The following is a 23,146-nucleotide window of genomic DNA, read 5'->3' as shown; positions in this document are numbered from 1 at the left end:
CACATATAGTTATATATAAAATAAAATGGTTAAAGATATCCATATAAAAAGTAAAATACATATGCACACACAAACAAAACAAATTAAAAAACTCATATATATATATATATACATGTCTCTAGAAAATGTATCTAGGAACATTTCTACCGTTAGATCACTCATCTAATAACTACTGTTTTTCATTACTAATGTTGAGATTAGTGATACTAACCCCACTTCTGGGATTATGTTTATAATAAAACAACAACCGTTAGATGATAATTTTATGGTTATTGTGAGACGTCCCTAAATTACCGATATATATATAAATATATATGCGAAAAACCCAACCATGTATTCATATAACTAGAATAAGTTATAAGTGGTGCTCTTTTGTAAGAAATACCAAAGAGATCTTTTACACATATAACCCACAATGGCTTAACTTTTGAATGAGAGAAACAACTCTCATTTCAGGCTCATGCATGGAAACAACATACCAACATTATACATAAGACATGTTCAAGCTTTGGTGCTTGAAAATTCGACATTATGCGCACCATGATCAGCCATGTTTACGCCAACATCATTCTCGTGCTTCATCCATCCGCCCGTGTCAGCTCTTGAGTGGCTCCAATATGTTAACAGCGATGTCGCCATTGAGATCATTATCAATGCAGCTGCAGCGGCAAAGACGCCTTTTCGGAGGGCAGCGCATGAGGTCAAGTCCTTTTTCAGATAGTAACCTACGTATTTCGTATGATATGCATTCCTTGCTGATCCTGCTAAGAGACAGGCCTCTGCTCCAAGAAAACTCAACCTTCATATAATGATCAAAATGAGATTTCACAGTTAAACCGTCATTCGGATTATTCACACAACAAAACATTTGAATACTCTGATCAACAGGTCAGATGAATGTAAGGAATTGAAAGCGTTAGATGTATCATGGTGTCACCTTATGTATCTATGTTGTTTATCAGACCTGTTCTCAAAATAGACGTCACTTAAGCATCCAAGAATGAAATTACTGCTATAAAATGTCAGTGCATGATTATGAACTACTCAAATGTCAGACATTAGTGGTAAGCAAAAAAGGTCATGTAAGCCAGTTCTAATAACTGAAGAATAAGCTGGTGTTTTGAATATGGGTATGATGATTTGATTTAGAATCTAATGTCACTGTAGGGGCATGCGCAAGTCTGATGCGTGCTGTTTCAATCGGGATTGTGTTATTAACTATATGCATGTGATTGCGCAAAGGTAAGTGTTAGGAAGGTCCACAAAGGGGAGAAGTCATCACAGTTTGGAGTAATAATGATTCTCATCTTGCTTGACCTTTCCACATATTCATGCCAGGAAAAACACGAAACAAAAAGTTCCCCTGGATGCTCATTATGGCATATAATCACCGACAATGATGTTAAACAAAAAGGAATAATTGTAGAGAAAAAAAGTAAAAGCTGATACTTCGAACACAAGAGTTTGACATATAATCTACTTTTTATTTTTATAGTAGAAACCAAAACAAGGTCCAAAAAGATTGCCTTGATGCTTTTTGTCTCATGTATGTTACGGAAAAGGGTTGGGAAAAGAGCCACAAACTTAATTGGAGTAATCCAGAAAAGAAAGATCAGCAAGACAAAAAATGGTATTGAACTAGTTAAAATAGCATAAAAACTGTCTACTTGCTTTGAGTGTAAGAATTAGTTATAATTTTCTTAAAGGCAGCAATCAAAATCCAGAGAGATGACTGGTACAAGTAACTGTAGACAAGTATGACTAAAGCAAAGTCTGGCATTCAAAGCAAAATTGATGTTTATAGAAGCTCCAGATCATTTTTTCCCCAATTAACAGATGCCATTTATGACGTGAAAAGATTTCCTTGAAGCTACTTAGTACATTAAAAGGCAATTTAGGAGACCGGCAAAGATAACATCTTTTCATTATACTAAAGCCACAATCAATAGGAGATACAATTATTAAACTAAATTTTTTTAAAGTTGATTTTCAATTCAGGTTTGTTATACATAACTTTGCAACTTCATTTTGTAGTGTTCTTTTGTTTCTGTGCTATTGTATGGTGAAAGCATGCTTAATTTTCCCAGCTTCAGTGATAACTTTCACAAACATTGACAGGAAGTGCCTCTATGACTATTATATCATTCAATCCAAAGTCAAGAAACTCAAAATGGAAGACATTTTTTACTAAGCCTTACTAGTATTTTCCTGAATTTATCAACACTAACACCAAAGATTGACTTAGAGATTAGAGTACTCATTTCCAAGCAACAATGAGACATAATAGAGACCAATCTAGATGAAGGGGGTCGACAAGCGATTAAAGGGATATAGGCAGGTAAATTGATATTATATAAAGTATTGGAGAAATATTTAAAATAAAAACACAAGAAAAGGAAGAAAAACCCTTAGGCCTCCTTTCTCAACCATAACAACAATCAAATCAATACAGCATATCAATATTATTGCAAGAATATTTGAGACAATATGTTCCGGAATTTTACTTTCTAGTCAACCCAGTGACATTTTTAATCCACATCATGCGACTAAATTTTCTTCAAGAACTTAAAGACAGGCGCATGCAAACTATAAATCAACTATAAATCCACCCCATCAACTGCTCAATCTGACTGGTTAGGACACAGGAATTCAAAATCTTGTAAGAGCCAAGGCTATAAAATATGTGCCTCTGAGGCAGAGACATATCACAACCCACAAAAAACTCTTGTTGGTGTCAGCCAGATCCTTAATTTGTACTCTAGTAAGAATAAGTGCTAAACTTGGTTCAGGATCAACATGGTCTTTCTTCGGCCTAGGTCAAGCTGAGGATATGGACAAGCAAGAGACTCTAAGCCTCTGGTCAAAATTCTTCTCTTCACCAGAAACATCATCAGTTACTTCAACCAGTCAACTCTTGCCTGAACCAACAAGAAAGAGACATGATGTGTTCTATCCTGGGATAAAATCTTAAAAAAGATGCTGACAGACATCAAGTGATTGTTTTTGATTTCTCCTCAAGGCATACCATTGAGAATACTCATTGAATAAGCAATGCAATAATAAATTTTGGGTCTCCTCGATATTGATATATTGATTATTTTATTTATTGATGTGAAATATTCCATCCAAGCTATGTCATGATAGTTCCAAACACTTGCCTAAAATATGACACCATTGCCAGTGTGAGTATTATCTGGAAAGAGGACTTAATAATGCTCATTCACTCACCAGGACCACAAGGGAAAATTGTATTAGATAGGAATTCCATAAAAAAGGTCTTCATGCTTTTGTGATATAGCACTTCAACTAGTTAAAGGGCAACATAAGAAACAACTATTTCTATAATTTTCACTAGTCACCATAATTAGCACAGGACGAGAAAGACTTTTAATTTAGAAACCTTGAATTATTAAAAAAAAAACCCCATTCTATAGGATTGCTTTCTTATTACATTCAAAACAATATATTTCAACCAATCATGAACTATTAACTTCGTTGTAATACATACACTCTTGATTATATAATCCTTAGTAAAAATAGATTTAGTAATGCCCATAAGAGCCATAAATTTATTTTGACGAAAGCGACAATGTTTTATCCACGAAGGTGTGCGCACGGCGTGCGTATAGAGTCAGAATTAATCGTCCAACCCACGCACCCACAACCGGCGATCCGTTACCATTATTGTTTCTAACGAGTCTTGCACTCGAAACCTCTTAATTGTTTCACCCTCGTTTTTATAAGGTCAAATACCGCTATGCTATAAGCTTGCAATAAGATCCATGAACTCAAGATAACATTTGGATTCAAGTATTTTTTGAAGTAGGGTTACTATATAAAACAAGTTAAAAGCCAAGAAAGCTCCATAATAAGCAATCCTTTGCATCAAAGCCAAGTAACAAGCAACTCTACTCACTCTCAGCTCATCAATATGCATCTAAACCAAGTGAATACAAACCTAAACACAATTCCAATTCATTGATTCAAATAATTTTTGAAGCTAAAGCATAGAAAAAAAAAAAAATCAAATAACCAGACAAATCAAAAGCAAGCAATAAAAATAAAATAATATAAACGAGGCCACCGCACACTCACCAAGAGAAAACAAAGGAGCAAACGGCGCACGCGCGTGCCCCACCACCAGCTCCGCCGCCGCCGCCGGAGGTGATGCCACGGCGAGGGCAAAGGCAGCGGGTGACGCCGCACACCACGACCTGGCTCACCAGCAGCGCCGCGAACGCCGACAAGCCGTACACCGTCGATGCGCTAGACCCGTAGACGCAGAACGTCCTCTCATCGTACTCGTCCGGCACCACCTCCCCCTTCAAATCCAATTCCAGATCCATCACAACAGAGACAAGAAAAACACCAAAATCGAAAAAAAAAAGAAGAAGAAGAAGAAGAGAAAGAGAGCAGACAGAGTTGCGGCGGCGCTCGGCGCCGATGGCGAGGACGAAGGCGATGAGGTAGAGGGAGGAGAGGAGAACGAGGATGGGGAGGGAGAGCGCCATTAGCGCAAGGGCTCAGAGGAAAAGTGTGAATTTTAGCTTTGGGGGTGTGAGTTTAGTGCAAATGTGAAGTGGAAGTGGGGGACACTGTTTTGAAGTGAAAAAAAGGAATCATGCATTGGAATTGTGACTCTAGTGTTCCAGCTGGGAAATGGTCATTATCACTTATTATGCTTTGTTTTTCTTTTTTTAGATAATATTAAAATAATAATAATGGAAAATAGTTTTTTAAAAAAAATTTATAATTACAAGGTATAATTTTTTAAATATTCCCTTCTACTTTTCCAAAATTACTTTTTTAGATTCTTTACTTTGAACTGTAATTTTTTTTTTTTGTCTTTTTATAATTTTAATTTAGTCATTTTAATCTCTAAACCCTAAACTCTAACCCTAAATGATTAAAAAATGGAACTGACATGACTCACTTCAATGTAGTAGAAGGACTAAAAGATTACAATTTAAAGGGAGGGATTAAAAAAGTAAATTTTAAAAAATAGAGAAAATATTTAGAGAATTATATATAAATACAACTAACCCAAAATTAGAGGTGTTGCACATGAAGGGCAATGATGCCCACCCATGCTCTCTTATCTTAGCAATACAAGGATTGAGTTACAAGGGCACTCTTATAATTGTGAATATTTACCACTGTTGAGTTCACCGTCGAATCATGGGCTCCTGCAACATATGTCTTTGGTAATGAGGGCTCTGTCATTGAATTATAAAGACTTTAAACTCATTTTATCCATATATTAAGGATCTTATAGAAAGTATATTTTGAGCTGCTGGATCGAAATCCAACGATTGATCACTATTGGATGAATAGTATTACTGTACTTATAAAGAGTAGTACAATAAAAGTGGGATGTACATTAATTTGATCTGAACCGTTCAATCAATTTATACACAGTAACTATCCAACCCTATTTTCTACTAAACCTACATCAACATTCTAAAAAACCAAAACTAAACTAATCAACCCAACTAACCCATAATTAGCTCTCATTGTAGCAAATAAATGGGTATTGTGCTGGTCTGTGGGCGTTCACGTTCACAGATAATCTTATATATATATGGGTGATACATTCCCTATGGATATTTGTAGAGCATTTACGTAAAAAGAAAAGTATGAAAGAGAAAAGAGAAGAGAGACAGAGAGAAGATTGTGGAGAGAGATTGGATAATAGTAATTAGTGACAATACCACAGGGTTGTACTGGGTTGATTGGTTGATTTAAAAAAAAAATCATTCGCCTAGGATGCAAATCATGTTTAATAGCTCTAATTACATAAAAGATTGTTCCGATCATGATCGGATGGTTTTGATGAGAGTATTGTGCATTCGGGTGGTGCAAATCATAATCAAACGATTTTACTAAGAGCATTTGATGGCTCTAATTGCACAGTCATGATTATAACTGTTTTGCAATACTATTGTCGATTCGTCCATTTGTAGAAGACCAGGCTTTATATATAAATGTGAACTTTGAATTACTTTACTATATTTATATTTCAAAACAATTTTTAATATTATATTATAAAAATTACAATTTGGTATGGAATTTGTGTTAGATGACGTTGAATATATAAAATTAATATATTTTGATTTAAGAAAATTAAAATAAATAATTAAGTACATTTCGTCCGGGCAGTATAATGTTTTTTAGAAGATATGTTACATATGAAAAATTAAATAAATGGGCAATTTGAGGGTACATAGAAATAGAAATAGAAATAGAAGAAAAAACCTTTTAAAAGTTTGTCGTGTGAAACTATAGTTTTTGAATTTTCTTAAGTAATAAATATGAATGGTGTTTTATGGAATAGATAAGTAACAAACAGTGTTGAGTTGGTAACGGGGCGGGGTGAGGACGGGGAGGGGTCTCTCTATCCCTATCCCCGCGAGATTCGGGGACGGGGAATCCCCATCCCCGACTCCCTGACAGGAAGGGGGGGAGTTATCTCCCCATCCCCGTCCCCGTCCCCGTCCCTGAGGGGATCCCCATATACCTATAAGTTTTGTTTGATTTAAAAAAAAAATCTAATACTAATACACACTAACACACATGATAAACATAAAAATTATTCAAAATAAAGCTCAACAAACCAACAAAACAAAATTTACAAAAACAAAATACTCCAAATGTTTAAGCAAAACGAAATTTAATGAGATAATTTATAAAAATGGCAAAATTATAAATAATTTAAATTAAAAATTTATATATATATTATTTTTAACCGGGGACGGGGACCCCACGGGGTGAGGATAGCAATCCCCGCCCCGTTTAATAAATGGGGACGGGTTGGCCCCGTCCCCGCCTCCACGTTGGGAATGAACCGGGGAATCCCCGTCCCTGTCAGGTCGGGTCCCCGCGGGGATCAGGGATTCCCCGCCCCAAAGCCAGCTCTAAAACAGTGCCTCTATTTTTCTACCCATAAATAATCCTTATAAATTTTTCTATTTCCATCCCTCCTTAATTTTTAATTAAAAAAATAAAGTGGAAATTGCCAAAAAAAAACCCTCTAAGTTTGTAAAATTGCCAAAAACACCCCGTTAGTTTTGCAATCCCTAAAAACCCCATCCTTTTAAACAATATGTTTTTTCAAACCCCCAAAGCCTGTAACGGATGTGAACGGAGTGAGTTTTAAATTTTATGGACGAAAATGCCCTTGCATGGGGAGTAGTGGCTGCAGCCATCTTGACGGTTTGAGAGGAAGTGGGGTGGGTTTCCGTAGGGTAACCCCAAGAGACGAATTTATTGAAGCAGTTTACTTGCTTTTTCTCAACTCGTGTCTTCAGCTTTTCCATTTTCGAAGTTGTCTCCGAAGTTGTCTCTACCGGCGAATCCTCTGTAATTGGCATTTCATCAGCTTTTCTCTTTCCACCGGTATCTCGAAGGAGAAGTCCCTCGCGCAACTAGTTGGCATTTCATCGCTTGCAATCTAAGGTATTGAGTATGGTTTTATGTTAACTGCTTACATACAAAGAAAGATTTTTTTCGGTTTTTGTTTTGTGCTCCCTGCTTTTTGTTGGAAGATATCGAAGTCTCAGAGGGGATTTCTCACTGGGGTTTTTGTTAGTCTCGAGGGAGATTTCTCGGCTAGGGTTTTGTTTTGTTTTACATTTTCGTCTGTATACACTATCGAAAAAGTTTTTTCGATTGTTATGATTTGTGTAATATTTATAATGTACATTTCCCCTTTCGCTTGATATGGTTGCAGCTTTTACAAATGAGGTTGACGTTTAAGAAATGAGATGTTACAGCTTTAAAAATTTGTTGTCTCTGCTTTAAGTATTCTTGTCTCTGCTTTAAGAAAAATGGGTCTCTGTTTAACATTTGATATCTCTGCTTTAATAACCGAGAGGTTACCGCTTTAAAAACCTTATATTTCCGCTTAAACTTTTTGTCAATCTCGCATGTTGAATGTGTTGTTATTGTCGCGAGCTTGTGATTATGGTCATCAACCTAGTTAATGGGCGATGCTATTTGACACGGTTTGCCATGGAGACCTTAGTCGAATTGAAAGATAACATGACCCCTCGACTAATCGGGAGATTATTCGAAGAACACCGTCTTGCGGCTTCATCGAGCTAGAAGCTATATACCAAGAGAGGGCCCTTCTTGATTCTCTTTTTGCAAAGGTACGATGGTCGCACCAATAAATTCGAGGGATCGAGAAAGCCCTCGCCGAGTTTCGAGACCTCAAGATGTGGCCCCTCGTTCTTGGTCCGTGTTGCGATGGCGAGCAGCGATCGTCTTTCGTAAGAAGAAGACGGTCGCGTCGAAGGGCGGTATCTATCAAAAGCCCTACGAGACACAGAGACTCCATCAAGAGCACTCTAGTGCAACTTGTTCGACGAGAGGGGAGAAGAAGATAATTTTGTCAAACTCGATGGTGTACCTCATGGGTACGATCCCTCTTCCCAAATACGTCATGCTCGGTTCTGAACTGGATTGTTGATTATGTCGATGATCTACCGACCCATGGGGCGATCACGCATAGGGCGCGAGCGACGCACAAGTGGCTTATGGAGGATATTCCCCAGCGCTGGCCCGAGTGCAAGATAGATGCTTGCGGGAAGAAGACCAACACGAGGTACATTAAGGGTTGCTTTCGGTCGCGCTTAACGTCCCTGGTTTTATGAGTCGACCCGAAAGCGGGGAAGAAAAGTCCGTTTCGCAAGATCCCAAGGATCGTCGTGCTACGGTGAAAGTACTTTCAGGAAGCAAGCGACGGTAGAAACCGACTTTGTCATCGCTCGATGGGAAAGAGGTAATAAATCATGGACAATGTTTAACATAAGTCTTTAATGTTTAAACATATTATTTAGTGTTTAACTTTAGTATTTACCATGTAAAAGTTATTCATACTGGTTTAAATATTTTGTTCTCCGTTTAAATATATTCTATAACGTTTAAATATATAACCAATCTGTTTAAATATAGTTTTTACAGCTTTTAAAAATGAATGATTTCAGATGACATTGTTTGGTTTTACATATGTTAGTTTCCCGAGATGGTTCCCCTGAATCTGTGAAGAAGAAATATTTATTGGGGCCAACCGACGGATGGATGCTATTGCTCCGGAACCACTTGCTCGAAGGCAGGATGAGAGGGCGACCCTCATCGTCTGGCGCCGACGCAGCTTCTCCTACTTCCGACCCCTACCACGCGACACAATCCTCGGCACGGAGAAGCCCTCCCCACCCCGGCAGATCGAACAACCCCCATACCACGACAACGACGGTCCCCCGATTGTGGCACCCCGACCATGGCAGCCCTCCGACCGTGGCAGCCCAACCGGTGACATTAGGCGAAGATGTCACCGCAACTCTTATGCAGGCGTGCCAAATATTGATGACCGAGTTTCCTTGGCTTGTCGCTCGTGTTGAGACACTGGAGGGACGTTCACAACCGACTGCGCCATCCCTCCAAAGAACTGAAGCAACCGGGACGAACAAGGCGTCGGAATTTGACGACGACGACATCATCGGGAAGGTCATTCCAAGACGGCCACATTCGAAGAGACTTGCGAAAAAGAGGAGAACAATACTGGCTCTATCTCCACCGCCGGCTGACGATAAAACAATAGTAACACCATCGGCGGCTGATGCTGTTACTGAGACTGTCGCCGTTGATGACATGACCATGACGGTGGAGGACATCGTCGATGATGTGGCCGTTGCCGCGGTTGAGAAAGTCGTCAACTCTCTTCTTAATGAATCGATGGACCCGGTGGAACCGGTTGCCGAGATTGGGGCATCAAAGATGGGCACAATCCTTGCAGATCAAGAACAAGCTAAGGGTGTGTCTCCCAATGATGCTGTCGTCGTGGCCACGGTTGAGAAGATCGTTGAATCTGTTGCCGTGGCCGTGGCCGTGGCCGACAGTACCGCAACGAAGCAGGACACAATCCCACCACAAATACAACCATGTAAGGATGTGTCTGCGGTTGATGTTGTCGCCGTCGTCCCCGCATCGAAGCCAGGCATAATCCCACAACAAGAACAACCATGTAAGGATGTGTCCGCAGTTGATGCTGTCGCAGTCGTCCTCTCATTGAAGGAAGATGCTGCTGGTGCTGTACACCGTGAAGGTGCAACGGTAGTGCCCCATGAAGACCCCGACCGAGCAACGAGAGAGATGATCAAGGCCAATCAACAATGGGACCAGACGGCTCGAAAAGCTTTTATTCCCAAAAAAAAAAAAATCGGTTGGCCTGTCTCGTCTTAACAAATATGAGCAGGAGTTGATGAGGATCTTCCTCAACTGCTCTATGGCTGAGTAAGTCTTAAGTTTTTATGATAGTATTTAAAGTTTTTATTATAGTGTTTAACGATTTTCTAATGGTGTTTAATGTCTTTATGTTATCATTTAATTTTTCTACTTAACGTTTAATTATATATAATATCATTTAATAATTGATAATATCATTTAAACATTTACAATATGGTCTTATTATATTTGTTATCGCTTTAACCTCAAAGACTCGTCGTGGAAGAATGACGTTGTCGCGACCACACGGGACAAATTGTATCACCGCTGAGGGGAAGGAGATGGTCACGAGATGATGTGATGGGACGCTTTTCAGATGCATAATACAAAAGTCGCTAAGCAAAGAGCCATATCCTTACAAGAAGCGCGCCTCCATCACCAGACCGCTTACGCTTTTTATGTCAAAGCAGGATGACGCACATGAAACAATTATGGCTATGGTCGGGGATGCTGCGCATGAACCTCGCATCGAAGTTCAAATTGTCATCCTCCCGATAATCATGAATGGCCACTTCCATGTCGCTCGCCCCTCGATAATGATAAACAAGAATACAGTGCATTATTCTTCATGTTCGGGTACGATAAAAGACGCGTTGGACATGGTAAGATCTTTAATTATGTCCGATTAATAGTGTTTGGTATTTAATCAAGATTCTAATCTCAACTTGCATATCTCGACACTGGAATCTATTCGACAATTGTGTCGATATGCAGCTCAATGAGTCGGGCGACGCGTAAAGTACCCACTGCGTACCCGACATGGAAAACCCCACGCCGAAACAAGGAAGCGCCGATTGCACCGCTCTACGTCATGCGGTTTATCGAGCAATTACTTTGGGGTGAGAAGTTACGGCTACCATGCATGCATCGCTCCTTACCTCGGATTAAGATATGTTACCCGCGATACTTAAGGAGGGAGGCAGCACGGCGTCCACTGACAAAGGGGGCCGTCACAAGCGGGTTAAGATTTGTGACCGAAGAACATGTCTTGTATATCTCAATGTCAACTTTGTTTTCGAATGTAAACCTGGACATTCAATTCATTGTTTTCGTTTCGGAATAACATGACTTGTATATCTCAATGTAAATTTTGTTTGTTTTCAATTGTAAGGGAGGTTAAATTCCATTCAGTTTCATTTCATTGTTTAATTTACGTTGTAATTGTGTACATTTCCGTTTAATTGTTTAAATATACAATATATCGTTTAAACATCAGTTGAAATATTTCAAATTACAATATATCCGTTTAAAATAACAATGTCTCTGTTTAAATACATTCAATTCGTTGTAAAGAGTAAGAGTTTAAATATGGAAAGTTGACCATCAATACACAATGTTTCCTTGTCATCGTCGGCTTATTTACAATGCCTAGTCGGGCTGACAGTTTCATCACAAGATCGTCGATCTGTGACCGGATCCATGGCGGTACCGTGAATGTAACTCGCGGACATCAAACGCTCATGACTTGATCCTCTTTCGTCTAGGCCGCCTGTCCGCCTTCCTCGCCACTGAGGTCGCATAACGAAGCTCACGATTTCCGTCAAGGCTCGTCATCGCTCGTGTATAGGGGAATATAGCTTCCTTGCACGCCGATTTGTAATTGTCGACGCTGAAGTACCCGCTAATAAATCGATGTACGTTGGTGTCTGTCATGCATTATTGCGGTATGCAAACGTGTTCGCGAGGGATACTCATAAACTTGCCACCTTTGACATGAACAAGTTCTCGATGGCGAGATCTACGGGAGTTCGTCGACCGGTCGATCACTTCGTGAATCGATCATCGACACAACGACCAACACGAAGATTTCGGTACCGTCCCTCAACAATGATCTCTACCTTCGAATGTATGTCCGGGCATAAGTAGGTCTCCCATTTGTTCGCTGCTCACGCCGCTACATAACATGCGCATCAACTTGAACCCGCAAATAAGGTTAAACAAATACGGTGATGGTTAAATACTAGTAAACATGTTTAAACATTATTGTAAATATTTAAACGAAAGAATTAATATTTAAAGTTAGACAAGTGTAATTAAACAAAGATTGAGAATGTTTAAAGGGTAACACTAAATGTTAAGTGTAAACCAACATTCGCAGACCTTATGGAGTCGACCATTTTTGTCACCGGTAAATGACGAGCTTCCTTGATCCAAGCATTGAACGACTCCGCGACGTTTGAATACATCTCACCCCAACGATCACCTCTGAATAGATAATTCGACCAATGTGCCATATCCGATTTATTAATCAACCAGTGATGAGCTTTGAGTGATGTGGCCCGAGCTCATTCACTGTATCATCGAAATCTTTAGCCGTGGATGCCCACGCAATGCGGAAGCATATAGACCAGCACTCCTCCCTCAATGCCTTCCCAAGTCTGACATTGGCTTTCATAAAATTGGCCTCCAAATGTCGAAGACGCGATGCATGTGGCGAAGAAGGGAAGACTCTCGCAATTAGCGCTCACAAGGCCCTTTCGACCGTCCGACACGAAAGTAATTATCTCATGATAATCTCCATCCTCGTGATAAAGCATCGCCTAACTTAGATATGAACCAAGTCCAATTGGCATCGGGTCTCGTTGTCGACTATACCGAAGGCGACGTGGAAAAAACCATTGTTTCCATCTTTCCATGTGGCACCCAGTAGTGTACCTCGATATTTTCCAAGGAGGTGGGTACCATCGAGAAAATGCAGCTGACACGCAAGCCCTCTTGAATCCCACAATACACGTCATTTGAAAGAAAAGAATGCACGCTTTAAAACGATCACCGCCTCTTTCCACGATCGCAACGCTGCCGGGATTTGTCTCCGCCACCTTATCCACATACCAAAGCAACATCATAGCCGGAGATGTCACCTGCCGTCGAGGACCACCCGGCATGCTCTTTTCCCAACCAAGCTCGCTTGTATGGTATGTGGACACCATGTTCCCGCAACATGTCCTTCCGAATGTCGATGGCCTCTGCATGAGGGACGGTCCTTGAGCTTCGAATCACTCGTGCGCTAACCCATTTTTGGACGCTTTCGGATGTGACGCTCGAACCTATGCCACCACCGCAAGTGTGTGGACGGGTTGATTGTCTTGATTCTGGAAAGTATTTTTGTTATACTCTTTTGATGCATGAAGGCGCTAACGACAACCATCGCCAAGCATTCCACAGTCACCCGATGTTTTTCATTCTTTATGAATTTGAAGTCAAAATTCCTTTTGATTGCATGATTTCGAAGTACATCCCTGAAATGTTCGACACCGTCAAAACGTTGTCCAATATCCAACGACAGCACTTCAGAATGATCTGACGAGGAAGGAAGACATCCCATACCGTCCGGGTCACCATGGGGATGAACGGGAGCACTCGCAGAATCTGAATTCCTGCCAACACTTTAGTCAAATGAAAAGATCAATATGTTAAGCGGAGAATATAATGTTTAAGTGATAATGACAATATTTAAACGTTAAATTAAATACTTAGCAGCTAACTAATAACGTAAAATGACTAGTACAAGATGTTAACTAGCTGACTGGACATATTTAAACACTAATCGACCCCGCATAACCGGAACAATTAAAAGAGAAGGAACTTACAACGAGTAAAAACTCGTTTTCATTAGGATTCTGCAATGGCACATTTTTCCGCTCTCGACGACAAGATCAACTACAGAGACATTTGAAGATGGAGTGCACGTGACACATCTCGCTGAAGTCAACATCGCTTTTCTATTGGGCAAACCGCTTTTATATCCATCCTGGGTGTGATGAACTTAACCCCCGACAAGAGAAACTTCGAGACCCCATCGCTCACATATCTCAGCCTAACACCAACTCCCAAGAAGTCTCGAGCGTGAACATTAGCACTCTTCCCTCCCCAGTTGAATCTAGCAATACCACAAAAACTCTCCATAATATATCGGCCGAAAACCAAATCGTACAAAACCAAATGAAATGAAGAACAAAAAAATAAGCCAAGAAGAAGAAGATGTAAACAACAAAATGCGAGTCGAGATAGGGCAAACAAAAAAAGTGTATATATATATATCACTGTCGCGATGAAGACAAAAAAGTGTATAGAGGTTAGACTAGACGTGATGTGATTGGGCGGTATTTTTCCCTCCATCCGAAGGGCAAAAAAGGAAAAATATATGCCATCGTCGCGATGAAGACATATTGTCATCGCTCGACATGAGTATCTCTGCTTTAAACGTCAAGCTTTTTTTATGTTTAAACATGATACATATAGTGTTTAACATAACGATTACCGGTTTTAAATAAAAGTCTATATCATGTAAATAATACGTAAAACGTTTAAATATAGTGAGTTAACTGTTTAAAATATATGTTATTGTTTAAATTGAATGTTTTCACTAACATCGCGTTGAAGATGGGTACCTCCTGGGTCACTGTTTAAACATCTTTACGTATTTTCTTAAACACCGTTGTCATTGTTTAAAGAGTAACTTGAGTATTGTTTAACTTTTTCTATTGTTTACAATGACGCTCTTTTTGTTTCCCACATTGTTTTTTTACTAGGTCTCCTCGCTTTAAATTTCGTAAGTTCACATTCAAATAAGCTTGTTTCGTTTTATTTATAAAACATTTACAACATTTACAACGTCCTCTCGGACTTTGGACACTCACGACTAGACCCTCGTATAACGAAATAAGTGTTCCCATACATTCGAATGCTCACAATGGCAGTACAACATGCGATCAACTTGAACCTCGCACAACGTATAACATTAAAAAAAGGTTAAACAAACACATTCATGAAAACGACTATTAATCAATGTGTCATAGTCGGACTTAAGCGAAGATCCTGATAGTTAAACACATAACGTAATAGTTGTACACTGACGTAATGTTCTTAAACGGTAACAAAAAGTCTCAAGTGATAAATATCAACCCCGTCTTAAAGGATGTTTCCTGATCTCCCTCCTTTAGAGAATCCTCCGCAATCACGCAATACGTGAAAACTTTTTTTTCTTACCCAAGTCGAAATGCTCGCTTAATTGCTTGCCTGTCATCCACCGCTAGAGAATCCTCTGCATTCAGGCAATTATGCGAGCATTTCGCCTTGGGCAGGAAAAGATAGTTTAACTTGTTGCGTGATTACGGCTGATTGATTCTCAAGATAAGGAAGGAGGTTCACGAAACATCCTTTCAGATAGAGTGGTTGTCCATGGGAAGAGGAGGGAGAGGAGGAAGAGGAGGAGGAGGAAGAGGATGATGATGAGGACGACGAGGAGTGGTTGTCCATGGGAAGGGTTCTTCCTGGTTATTTATGGTGTGAAGTCCACAAGCAGGCTGACTCTTCATATCCGAGAAAAAAGTTAAACGCATAGTGGACCGACATTGATTGATGACAACGAACGGGTGTTCGGATATTTATAGTCAGTGCATAAGAATTAATGCCGCCATTAATTCTTATCGCACGGGATACCATAACCTTGCCACCGCCAACAATTCGGATCAAACGAAAAAAATATCACCGCTTTTACGCGAGACTTTTGAGAATTTACACGTTAATATGAATAGTTATACATGTAAAGATAATGTTAAACGGAGATGACAAGTATTAAACGGATATGACAATTATTAAACATATTAGTAATATATTTAAACGGATAATAGCAAATAGTTAAACATTATTTAAAATATACAAATAGATAACCATAAACGAGAAGAACTTTACAACGAAATGAACTCGTTTTCAAACGGAGACGACAATGGCACATGCTCGCCTCGACAATAAAATCGACTACGACTCATTTGAAGATGAGGTGCACTTGACCAATCCGATGGAAATCAACTTCATTTTTCTCGTTGGAGAAACCGATTTATATATTTCGGGTATGATAAACTTCACCCGGACTACCACAAATGAGTCGCCATAATAAACACTTCATGGAATGGTCAAACCGATAGCAACGAAGAGATTCTCACCAGATACTGAAACCCAGCATAATCAAGTCGAACAACTCAAATGAGGAGAAATGAGGAGAACAACAAGATGTAATGCAACTCCTAGGCATTGTCTATCGAAACCAAGCAGTAAAAGCCCTTGAAAAAGGTTGAACATGATGTGATTTGCGCTTTCCTTTCCCACCATTTTTCAAGGCCAAAAATGGGATTTCACAACATGGACCCATTTGAAGTGAACGGTAGGGAGGTAAAAGGGAAGTTAAACACTAACGGAAGGGTTGTCCGGGGTGTAAAAAGTAGGAGGGGGTTTTTGGGAAGTTTTGAAAAATTACGAGGGGTGAACAAAGTAATTTTTCCCAAAAAAATAAAAACATGGGAAAAAAGTAAAACCTGAAAGTACAAAAAGAAAAAGTTAAAACAAAAGAATCGGATGGCACTAGATCCCAACCATTGCTAAGAGTTATGATTGATCCTGCTCTAATCTTGTCTTTAGCCTTTAATTATCCATGTTATCATACAACAAGGTTGTGCTGGACTCATACCAAATATATATATAAGTAACATATAAGTGTAATGCCCGGATTGATCACTTTACTATAGCAACTCTCCCTTTGTAGTTCTTCTACTATAAATTATACCCATTAAATTTCTATTTTTTTAAAAATCTATAAATTCCCATCCAAGTACAAACGATCATTTCTTTGTCATCTCTATATATGTTGAGCTTACTTTTTTTTTTTAATGGTGATGTGGCAATTCTTATATTCTAAGCAAACCATTGTCTAATTCATCTAACACCAATCAATAATCTCCTCCACCACACCACTCAATGCTCCTCCATCAAACACTAGCCACTTCTTCTTCTAATACTCTATCAGCATTCCAAGTAATAACAATCAGACGATGAACGGAATGCTCACCTTCCGAGTTTCGACCAAACTACCCACCCAAAAGACGAAACTGGAGAAGAACCAACCACATTGGAACCCCAAGTTGTAGAAAATCTAATAGTATATGCTAAACTCTGACCTACTGAATTGAACTCTAACTTGCTGGGTTCTACACTGACTTCAACTCCGCTCGGGCTGAAGATCATCTTCATATACGTACAGCTTCGACATTGGTTATTACTCTCTTATGGCTAACCACATTGTTTATTGAATCAAGCACTACGGAGAGTGTGTTGTGAATCAATCCACAACGAAGTACTCAAACAAGATAATCAATAGCAAATCACTCTAGATCCACAGTCCAGTCAAATAGATTTCTCAATCAAGTAAGAGTTTAAGCTCTTTAACATGACAATCAGCAAAGAAAACAACAATATCCAATGAAAATAGAAGCAAATGGCTAAACTGAATTCACAGAGTTTTAAATCTCACAAAATAGAACCGAAAAGAGTAAGATAAATGGGAAAGCTCTCTCCTGAGACAGTCATCGGAGAGTTTGCTGAAGCTCTACTGGAACAGTACAGGCCTACTTCTCTTATCTTCCTTCTTACCTCCCTTCGTCTTTCCCTTTCCCTTTATATCTCTTTCCAGCTTGGCGTAACGGACAACCTCTCTTTCACCACCATCACGTGTCGTATCTTCCTTTCCATTTGCCAGCGTGGCAGAAGTAACGAACCCTTTGAGGTGTGAGCTGAACCACTGTTGTCGCTTCTCTCGTCGCCCAATCAGCCTCGTTTCTCCTTTCTCATTCGTCAGCCCAATGTTGACCCCGCCTTTTGACTGAATATCCATTCCTCTGGGCACATGACTTGGTTTAAAACCCAACTGTTCGGGCGCCCTTTCTCTGCCATTCATAACAGAGTGATGGGTAGTTGTGGTTACTTGGATTTGTGAGTCTCCGGCAAGGAGCTGTTCATGGTAAGCTCATCTTTGGTAAAAATGGAGATTTGTTGAAACTTGTAGCCTATGGAGTAGAGGAAGGTAAGGTAATTAGAGACGGTGATGTTGTAGATGAGACTCGGGTTGAGAGCTCGATTGGGGTCTACGTGGGTGACACTGTGGATGAATAGAGTGGAGTCGTTGTTGGTGGCGAGGTGTTTGATGAGGTTGCCAGAGTTGTCAGTGTTGTAGGCGGTGGTGATAAGAGCGGACTTGATGGTTGTCGTGGGCCAGTTGGGATGAGCTTTGCGGAGGAGGGCATCAATGCCGGAGAAGTGAAGGCAGGATATGGAGGTGGCGGAGATGATGTTGAAGAGAACGCAGCCGGGATTGATGTTAAGGTCAGTGGGGGTGGTGACGGCGGTCCAGCCATCAAGGATGTTGACGCTGGGGCGATGACACCGGGTTTGAGGATCTCCGACATGCGGAAGTTGGGGCAGCGTCCGGAGAAGGTGGTGACATGAAAGGACGCTGGAAAGAAGTTAATAATGGTGTCGCGGAAGGCGATGATGGTACGTAGTTGAGGAGTCAGTGGATCGAATGTAGGATATGATGATGTTTTCCGGCCTTCTCACCCACCATGGTGGCGGGGACGAGGTGGAAGTCGGCGAGGAGCTTCTTACCGTTATCGAAGGTGGGAGATGGTAATTTTGTTGTGTCGCCATTAAAAAAAAAACAGCTCAAAACATTGAAACGGAAAAGAAAATGGTGGTAGTTTCAATCCATGACTTCTCAAAATAAATCAATTTGTTTTTTGTTACTCATTTTTCACTGAAGTAAAATAAATAGATCTAAGGGCTTTAATCCGCATTTTCCCATCTACATATTACAATTGATCAACAGTAGGATTTTCCTTTTGCTTGGATTGAAAGTTCTCGATTTGAAAAGTAGAGGGACTCAATGGGCACAATTTATTAAATGACTAAAAAGAAAACGTTGCTATAATAGAGGGACCAATATGAGAATTACACCTAACATATAAAATAAGGAATTTCATTACTAAAATTCAAAGGTTTGATTAATAAAATATTCTTGGTACTAAGTAAATAATTATTTTTTTCATATCCAACTGATTTGATATAGCCTAATATATAGTGAAAAAACACACAAAATTTTGATTTTTATAAATAACCAATTTAAGTATATCAAAATTCTCCACAAGTATAAAAGCAAAATTGAAATTAATAATTAAAAAACCAATTCAAACCATAAACGTGCATAAATATTTTTGAAATAAAAACCCATAAACTAGTTTTTATTTCAAACTCTTCAATTTTCTAATAAATCTGTGATTTATCTATCCTATAAAAAAAATAATTTTTTAATAAATATATAATATATAAAAACAATATTTATTATAAAGAGTTGACGTTGAGTTTTTTTCTCAAAAGTGTCCCAATTTTTTTAAAAAAGTTATAGACAAAAATCATTTGTGAATGAAGTATATATACATAAAATTAATATATTAATACATTTGTATTGCTACGAAGCTAAGATTCAAGCTTTTTTTGCGAAAGACACGAATACTTTATGCAGAGATTGTATTCCAACCAACAAAGGCGGTTGCCAAACTTCTCTAATTTTCTAGAAGTCCTTGTGTTTTACAAAACCTTCCATTTTAATCCATGACGTTTTATGTATTTATAATTACATTTATGTTGATTTTAATGAATTTAATAAAAAAAGAAAATTATAATTTTTAGTTTTTCACGGTGGGGAGTAGTAAAAACCCACAACTTCAATGATTCCTAAACCCTAAAAACAGAACAAGAGCTCGATCATCTCTCAATGGAGGCGTCGATGGAGGTCGACGTGGAGAACTCCGGCGCTGCTTCCGACTCTTCTCCTTCTTCCAAGTGCCTTGGCCTCAAGAACACCATCCACACCAACTTCGGCGAAGACTATGTCTTCCAGATCGCCTCCTGGTACCTCGATTCCCATGATTTTTTTTTAATTAGGGTTTTGATTTGCTAATTTTTTGTGGTTTTTTCTCTGTTGTGGATGTAAGCCAGGAGACGTCGTCCTTGGCGGTGTCTCTTTCATCCAACGCCATCAAGTTTTACTCCTCGGCGACTGGACAGTTTATCGGAGAGTGCAAAGGGCATTCTGCGACGATCCATGAGGTCTCGTTCTCGATTCCAGGTCATTCCAATGCATTGGGGTCTTGCTCGTCTGATGGCACTGTCAGAGTTTGGGACACCAGGGCGTTTAAGCAGGTCTGAGAAACAAGTTTCAAAATTGGATTTTGAATTTTAAATTATTATGGTATATCTTTGTTCATTCATTAGCATTTTTTTAAGTTTCATTCTTTTTGTGTAATGCATGAATTCTAAATCAAGTTCCATTGTTTCCATTTTTACTGCTTTATTGTCGTTGTGGAAATCAAGATATTAGTGTGGAGCTTGAGTTAATGACCCTACAAAGGCTGCTAAATGCCATTCAGAGTCTTTTGACACCAACAGTTCATTATTGTGATGGAAATTTTGTATTGGCACTAAGTCATATATTTCATGATACTACCTCCTAAGAAAACTTGAGTCAAATGCTTTTGTTCATTGGGAGGTTGCTCTGCATTATGTTACATTGCTTGGGTGCTTTAGTCTATTTATTGTCTATTTTGGCGGTACTAGGACCCATTTAATAGATGCATGGGACTGGTTGTGAATGCACTTTTTAATTAGCTTATGAAGATGCATATCATTTGTTGCTATGTGGAGGGATGTTGGTTATGCTGACTGGAGAATTCGGCCTCTATTACATCCTTTTTTCCTGCATTTTTTAAGGAATTAGGAAATGGATCTGTGTACAGAAGATATATTATCATTTTCTTATTGAAATTCTGGTTTTGTAGGTTTCACTGCTGAGAACTGGCTCCTCACAAGAAATATTTAGCTTTTCTTTTGGTGGGTCAAGTGGTAATCTTCTAGCTGCAGGCTCAAATGCACAGGTTTGAAGTCCAGTTGAATGCTTATTGTTCTCTTTTCAAATGACAAAATGCCTCACCATGTAGAGTGATTTTAACCATGCAATATATTGTGCTATGCAACTGTACAATGGTTGTAGTTTGATGGCATAGGTTTGTTGTTAGTTATCATCAAGATTAATACTGCACTAAAATATTAAGTTGCCCCAAAGCTAGTGTTGTCCTTTTGGTAAGAAGTTGAAATGAACTTTCATAGACCAAGCAACAAGATTCAAGAATCAAGACTAACCATGCAAGTTTTGTAGTGCTTTTTCCCACAAGTGTCTATTATGCTATAATTTATGCCTTGGGTGTTCTAGAGAGATGTAAATTCAGTCATTTCCCGCAACTGAATCTTCTGTAGTTAAGTCAGGCACTCTGACAGCTCACATGCAGTAGATTTCCCTTATATCTTCTATACTGATTACTGACCTGACCACTGCAGAATTTGTACATTTTAGATGATTTCCTAAGCTTCTACCTGTTTTGGATGTTTGAAGCTATGGAATAATGATAAGATGATCAATGGCCAACGTGCCCCATCCTGCTCATGTTCACTCACGGGCTAGATCAGGCTGCATTGGCATGATTAAGTGTCAGTTAAGACATGCAACTCTTTTGGAAATGAAAGGTCATACCATAAAAATTTTATACTGGTAGTGAAAAAAGTAATTTACAAAAAGGACGACATTTATAAGATGCTGATGTCGGAAGTCAAAAAGCACCGGATAACTCTGTGGTTGTCCTCTGGCAACTTCTTAGTGGATAATAACATATAAAAGGCCACTCCATGTGGCTCTTACGTGCTTATTTTATCATTTTCGTTGTACATTTTTCTTTAATTCTTAACTTTGAATTTTGCTGGAGCTTGACTAATGAGAGTTGTATCATTCCTCCAAAACCTTTTACTTCTTTTCTCTTTGCTGATTTTCTTTGACTTTTCTGTTTTCTTCTTCCTAAATTACAATTGCAGATACTTTTTTGGGATTGGAGACATGGAAAGCTTGGAGCATGCTTGGAGGAGTCCCACATGGATGATGTTACTCAGGTTTCCTATTTTCTATTTTATTTGCCTGTTTGGGATTCCCTTTAACCTCATTTAGTTCACATGAATAATATGCTGGCCATTTCAGATTATCAATAAAATATAAACTTACTGATTTGACAAAAATGTCTATGTGTACAATGAACCTATGTAAGAAAAATGGCCATTTGATTGGTTTTCATATTGAAATTAAGTTCATCAGGAATGCTTTTACCAGGAGCTTCCCTAGATAGGTCCCTGTGGATGCATCTTGGTTCAAGGTTGTAGAAGTTGTTCTGAATTCCTTTGAAGCTCACTTGTATTTGTTTGACTTGTCAATCTGCACCGTTTTTCTAAAAATTGTTATTTGGGGATACCATTATATAAAATCAAATGGTGTATATATGGTTTATACATCATCATCAAATATCGCCTCATCTGCAATGTATGGTCACTTTCAGGTACGCTTTGTTCTTAGTCAACAAAGCAAGCTCATTTCTTCCTCTGTTGATGGGGTTGATGTGCTTGTTTGATACTGATGGACAAATTGATGATGATGACCATTTGGAATCAGTAAGTAGTTGTTTCATGCTCTGTTTGTAGTGTAATAATTTTTATTATTTTCTTACTAGCCAATTTATAGAACTCTGTTTTGTTAATGATATCACACTGAAAATTACTTGTTATAATATGTTGGTTTTAATAGAAGAGAACCATTTTGAAATGAGAAAGCTTTTTAGCAATTGTTCCATACAATTTTACAAAATAGATGTTGCAAAATCAAGCATGAATCTCTCGCATAGTTTATAGGAAACTATCTATCCTCAAAATCTTATTGAGTTATTCATTTGTGACTCCCGAGGTGATGAAATGTAGGGACTTCTGTTGCAAAAGTTGGGTTCTTTGGGTGAAATGAACCAAAGACTTTGGTGTTTAACATATTATTGAAACTTTAAGGTTGTATTTTTACGTACTTGTACAAGTTTGCTTCTGAATTCCTGATTTTATAACTTGGGCATCATATCATCTCAAATCGATCTCATAAGTGTTTTATGCAATCTTT

The 23,146-nt window shown here is 38.8% G+C and overlaps 2 protein-coding genes across 2 annotated transcripts; one reads left to right on the top strand and one right to left on the bottom strand.

Moving 5' to 3' along the window:
- Nucleotides 1–313: 313 nt before the first annotated feature.
- LOC120281382 lies at nt 314–4,603 on the bottom strand. Its single transcript, XM_039288226.1, has 3 exons — nt 4,419–4,603; nt 4,096–4,322; nt 314–799 (listed from the first exon to the last, which is right to left on the bottom strand). The coding sequence occupies exons 1-3, from the start codon at nt 4,509–4,511 to the stop codon at nt 502–504; spliced, it is 618 nt and encodes a 205-aa protein (XP_039144160.1). The 5' UTR covers nt 4,512–4,603; the 3' UTR covers nt 314–501.
- A 15,275-nt stretch (nt 4,604–19,878) lies between these two features.
- On the top strand, nt 19,879–22,994 carry LOC120280763 (WD repeat-containing protein GTS1-like). Its single transcript, XM_039287707.1, is given in 7 exon segments — nt 19,879–20,022; nt 20,106–20,313; nt 20,949–21,044; nt 22,033–22,107; nt 22,545–22,595; nt 22,597–22,663; nt 22,960–22,994. Coding segments are annotated over 7 exon segments (669 nt in total). The 5' UTR covers nt 19,879–19,885.
- The last annotated feature ends 152 nt before the right edge of the window (nt 22,995–23,146 follow it).

The sequence above is a fragment of the Dioscorea cayenensis genome, chromosome 17 (genome assembly GCF_009730915.1).
Source record: "Dioscorea cayenensis subsp. rotundata cultivar TDr96_F1 chromosome 17, TDr96_F1_v2_PseudoChromosome.rev07_lg8_w22 25.fasta, whole genome shotgun sequence".
Lineage (NCBI taxonomy): Eukaryota > Viridiplantae > Streptophyta > Magnoliopsida > Dioscoreales > Dioscoreaceae > Dioscorea > Dioscorea cayenensis.
This window is presented reverse-complemented; position numbering and strand designations above follow the sequence as displayed.

Coding starts and splice junctions, on each gene's coding strand:
- LOC120281382 (XM_039288226.1), bottom strand. CDS start 4,511: ATGGCGCTCTCCCTCCCCATCCTCGTTCTCCTCTCCTCCCTCTACCTC. Junction 4,323..4,418: donor CCGAGCGCCGCCGCAACTCT/GTCTGCTCTCTT, acceptor TTGGATTTGAAG/GGGGAGGTGGTGCCGGACGA. Junction 800..4,095: donor TGCTCCTTTGTTTTCTCTTG/GTGAGTGTGCGG, acceptor CATTATATGAAG/GTTGAGTTTTCTTGGAGCAG.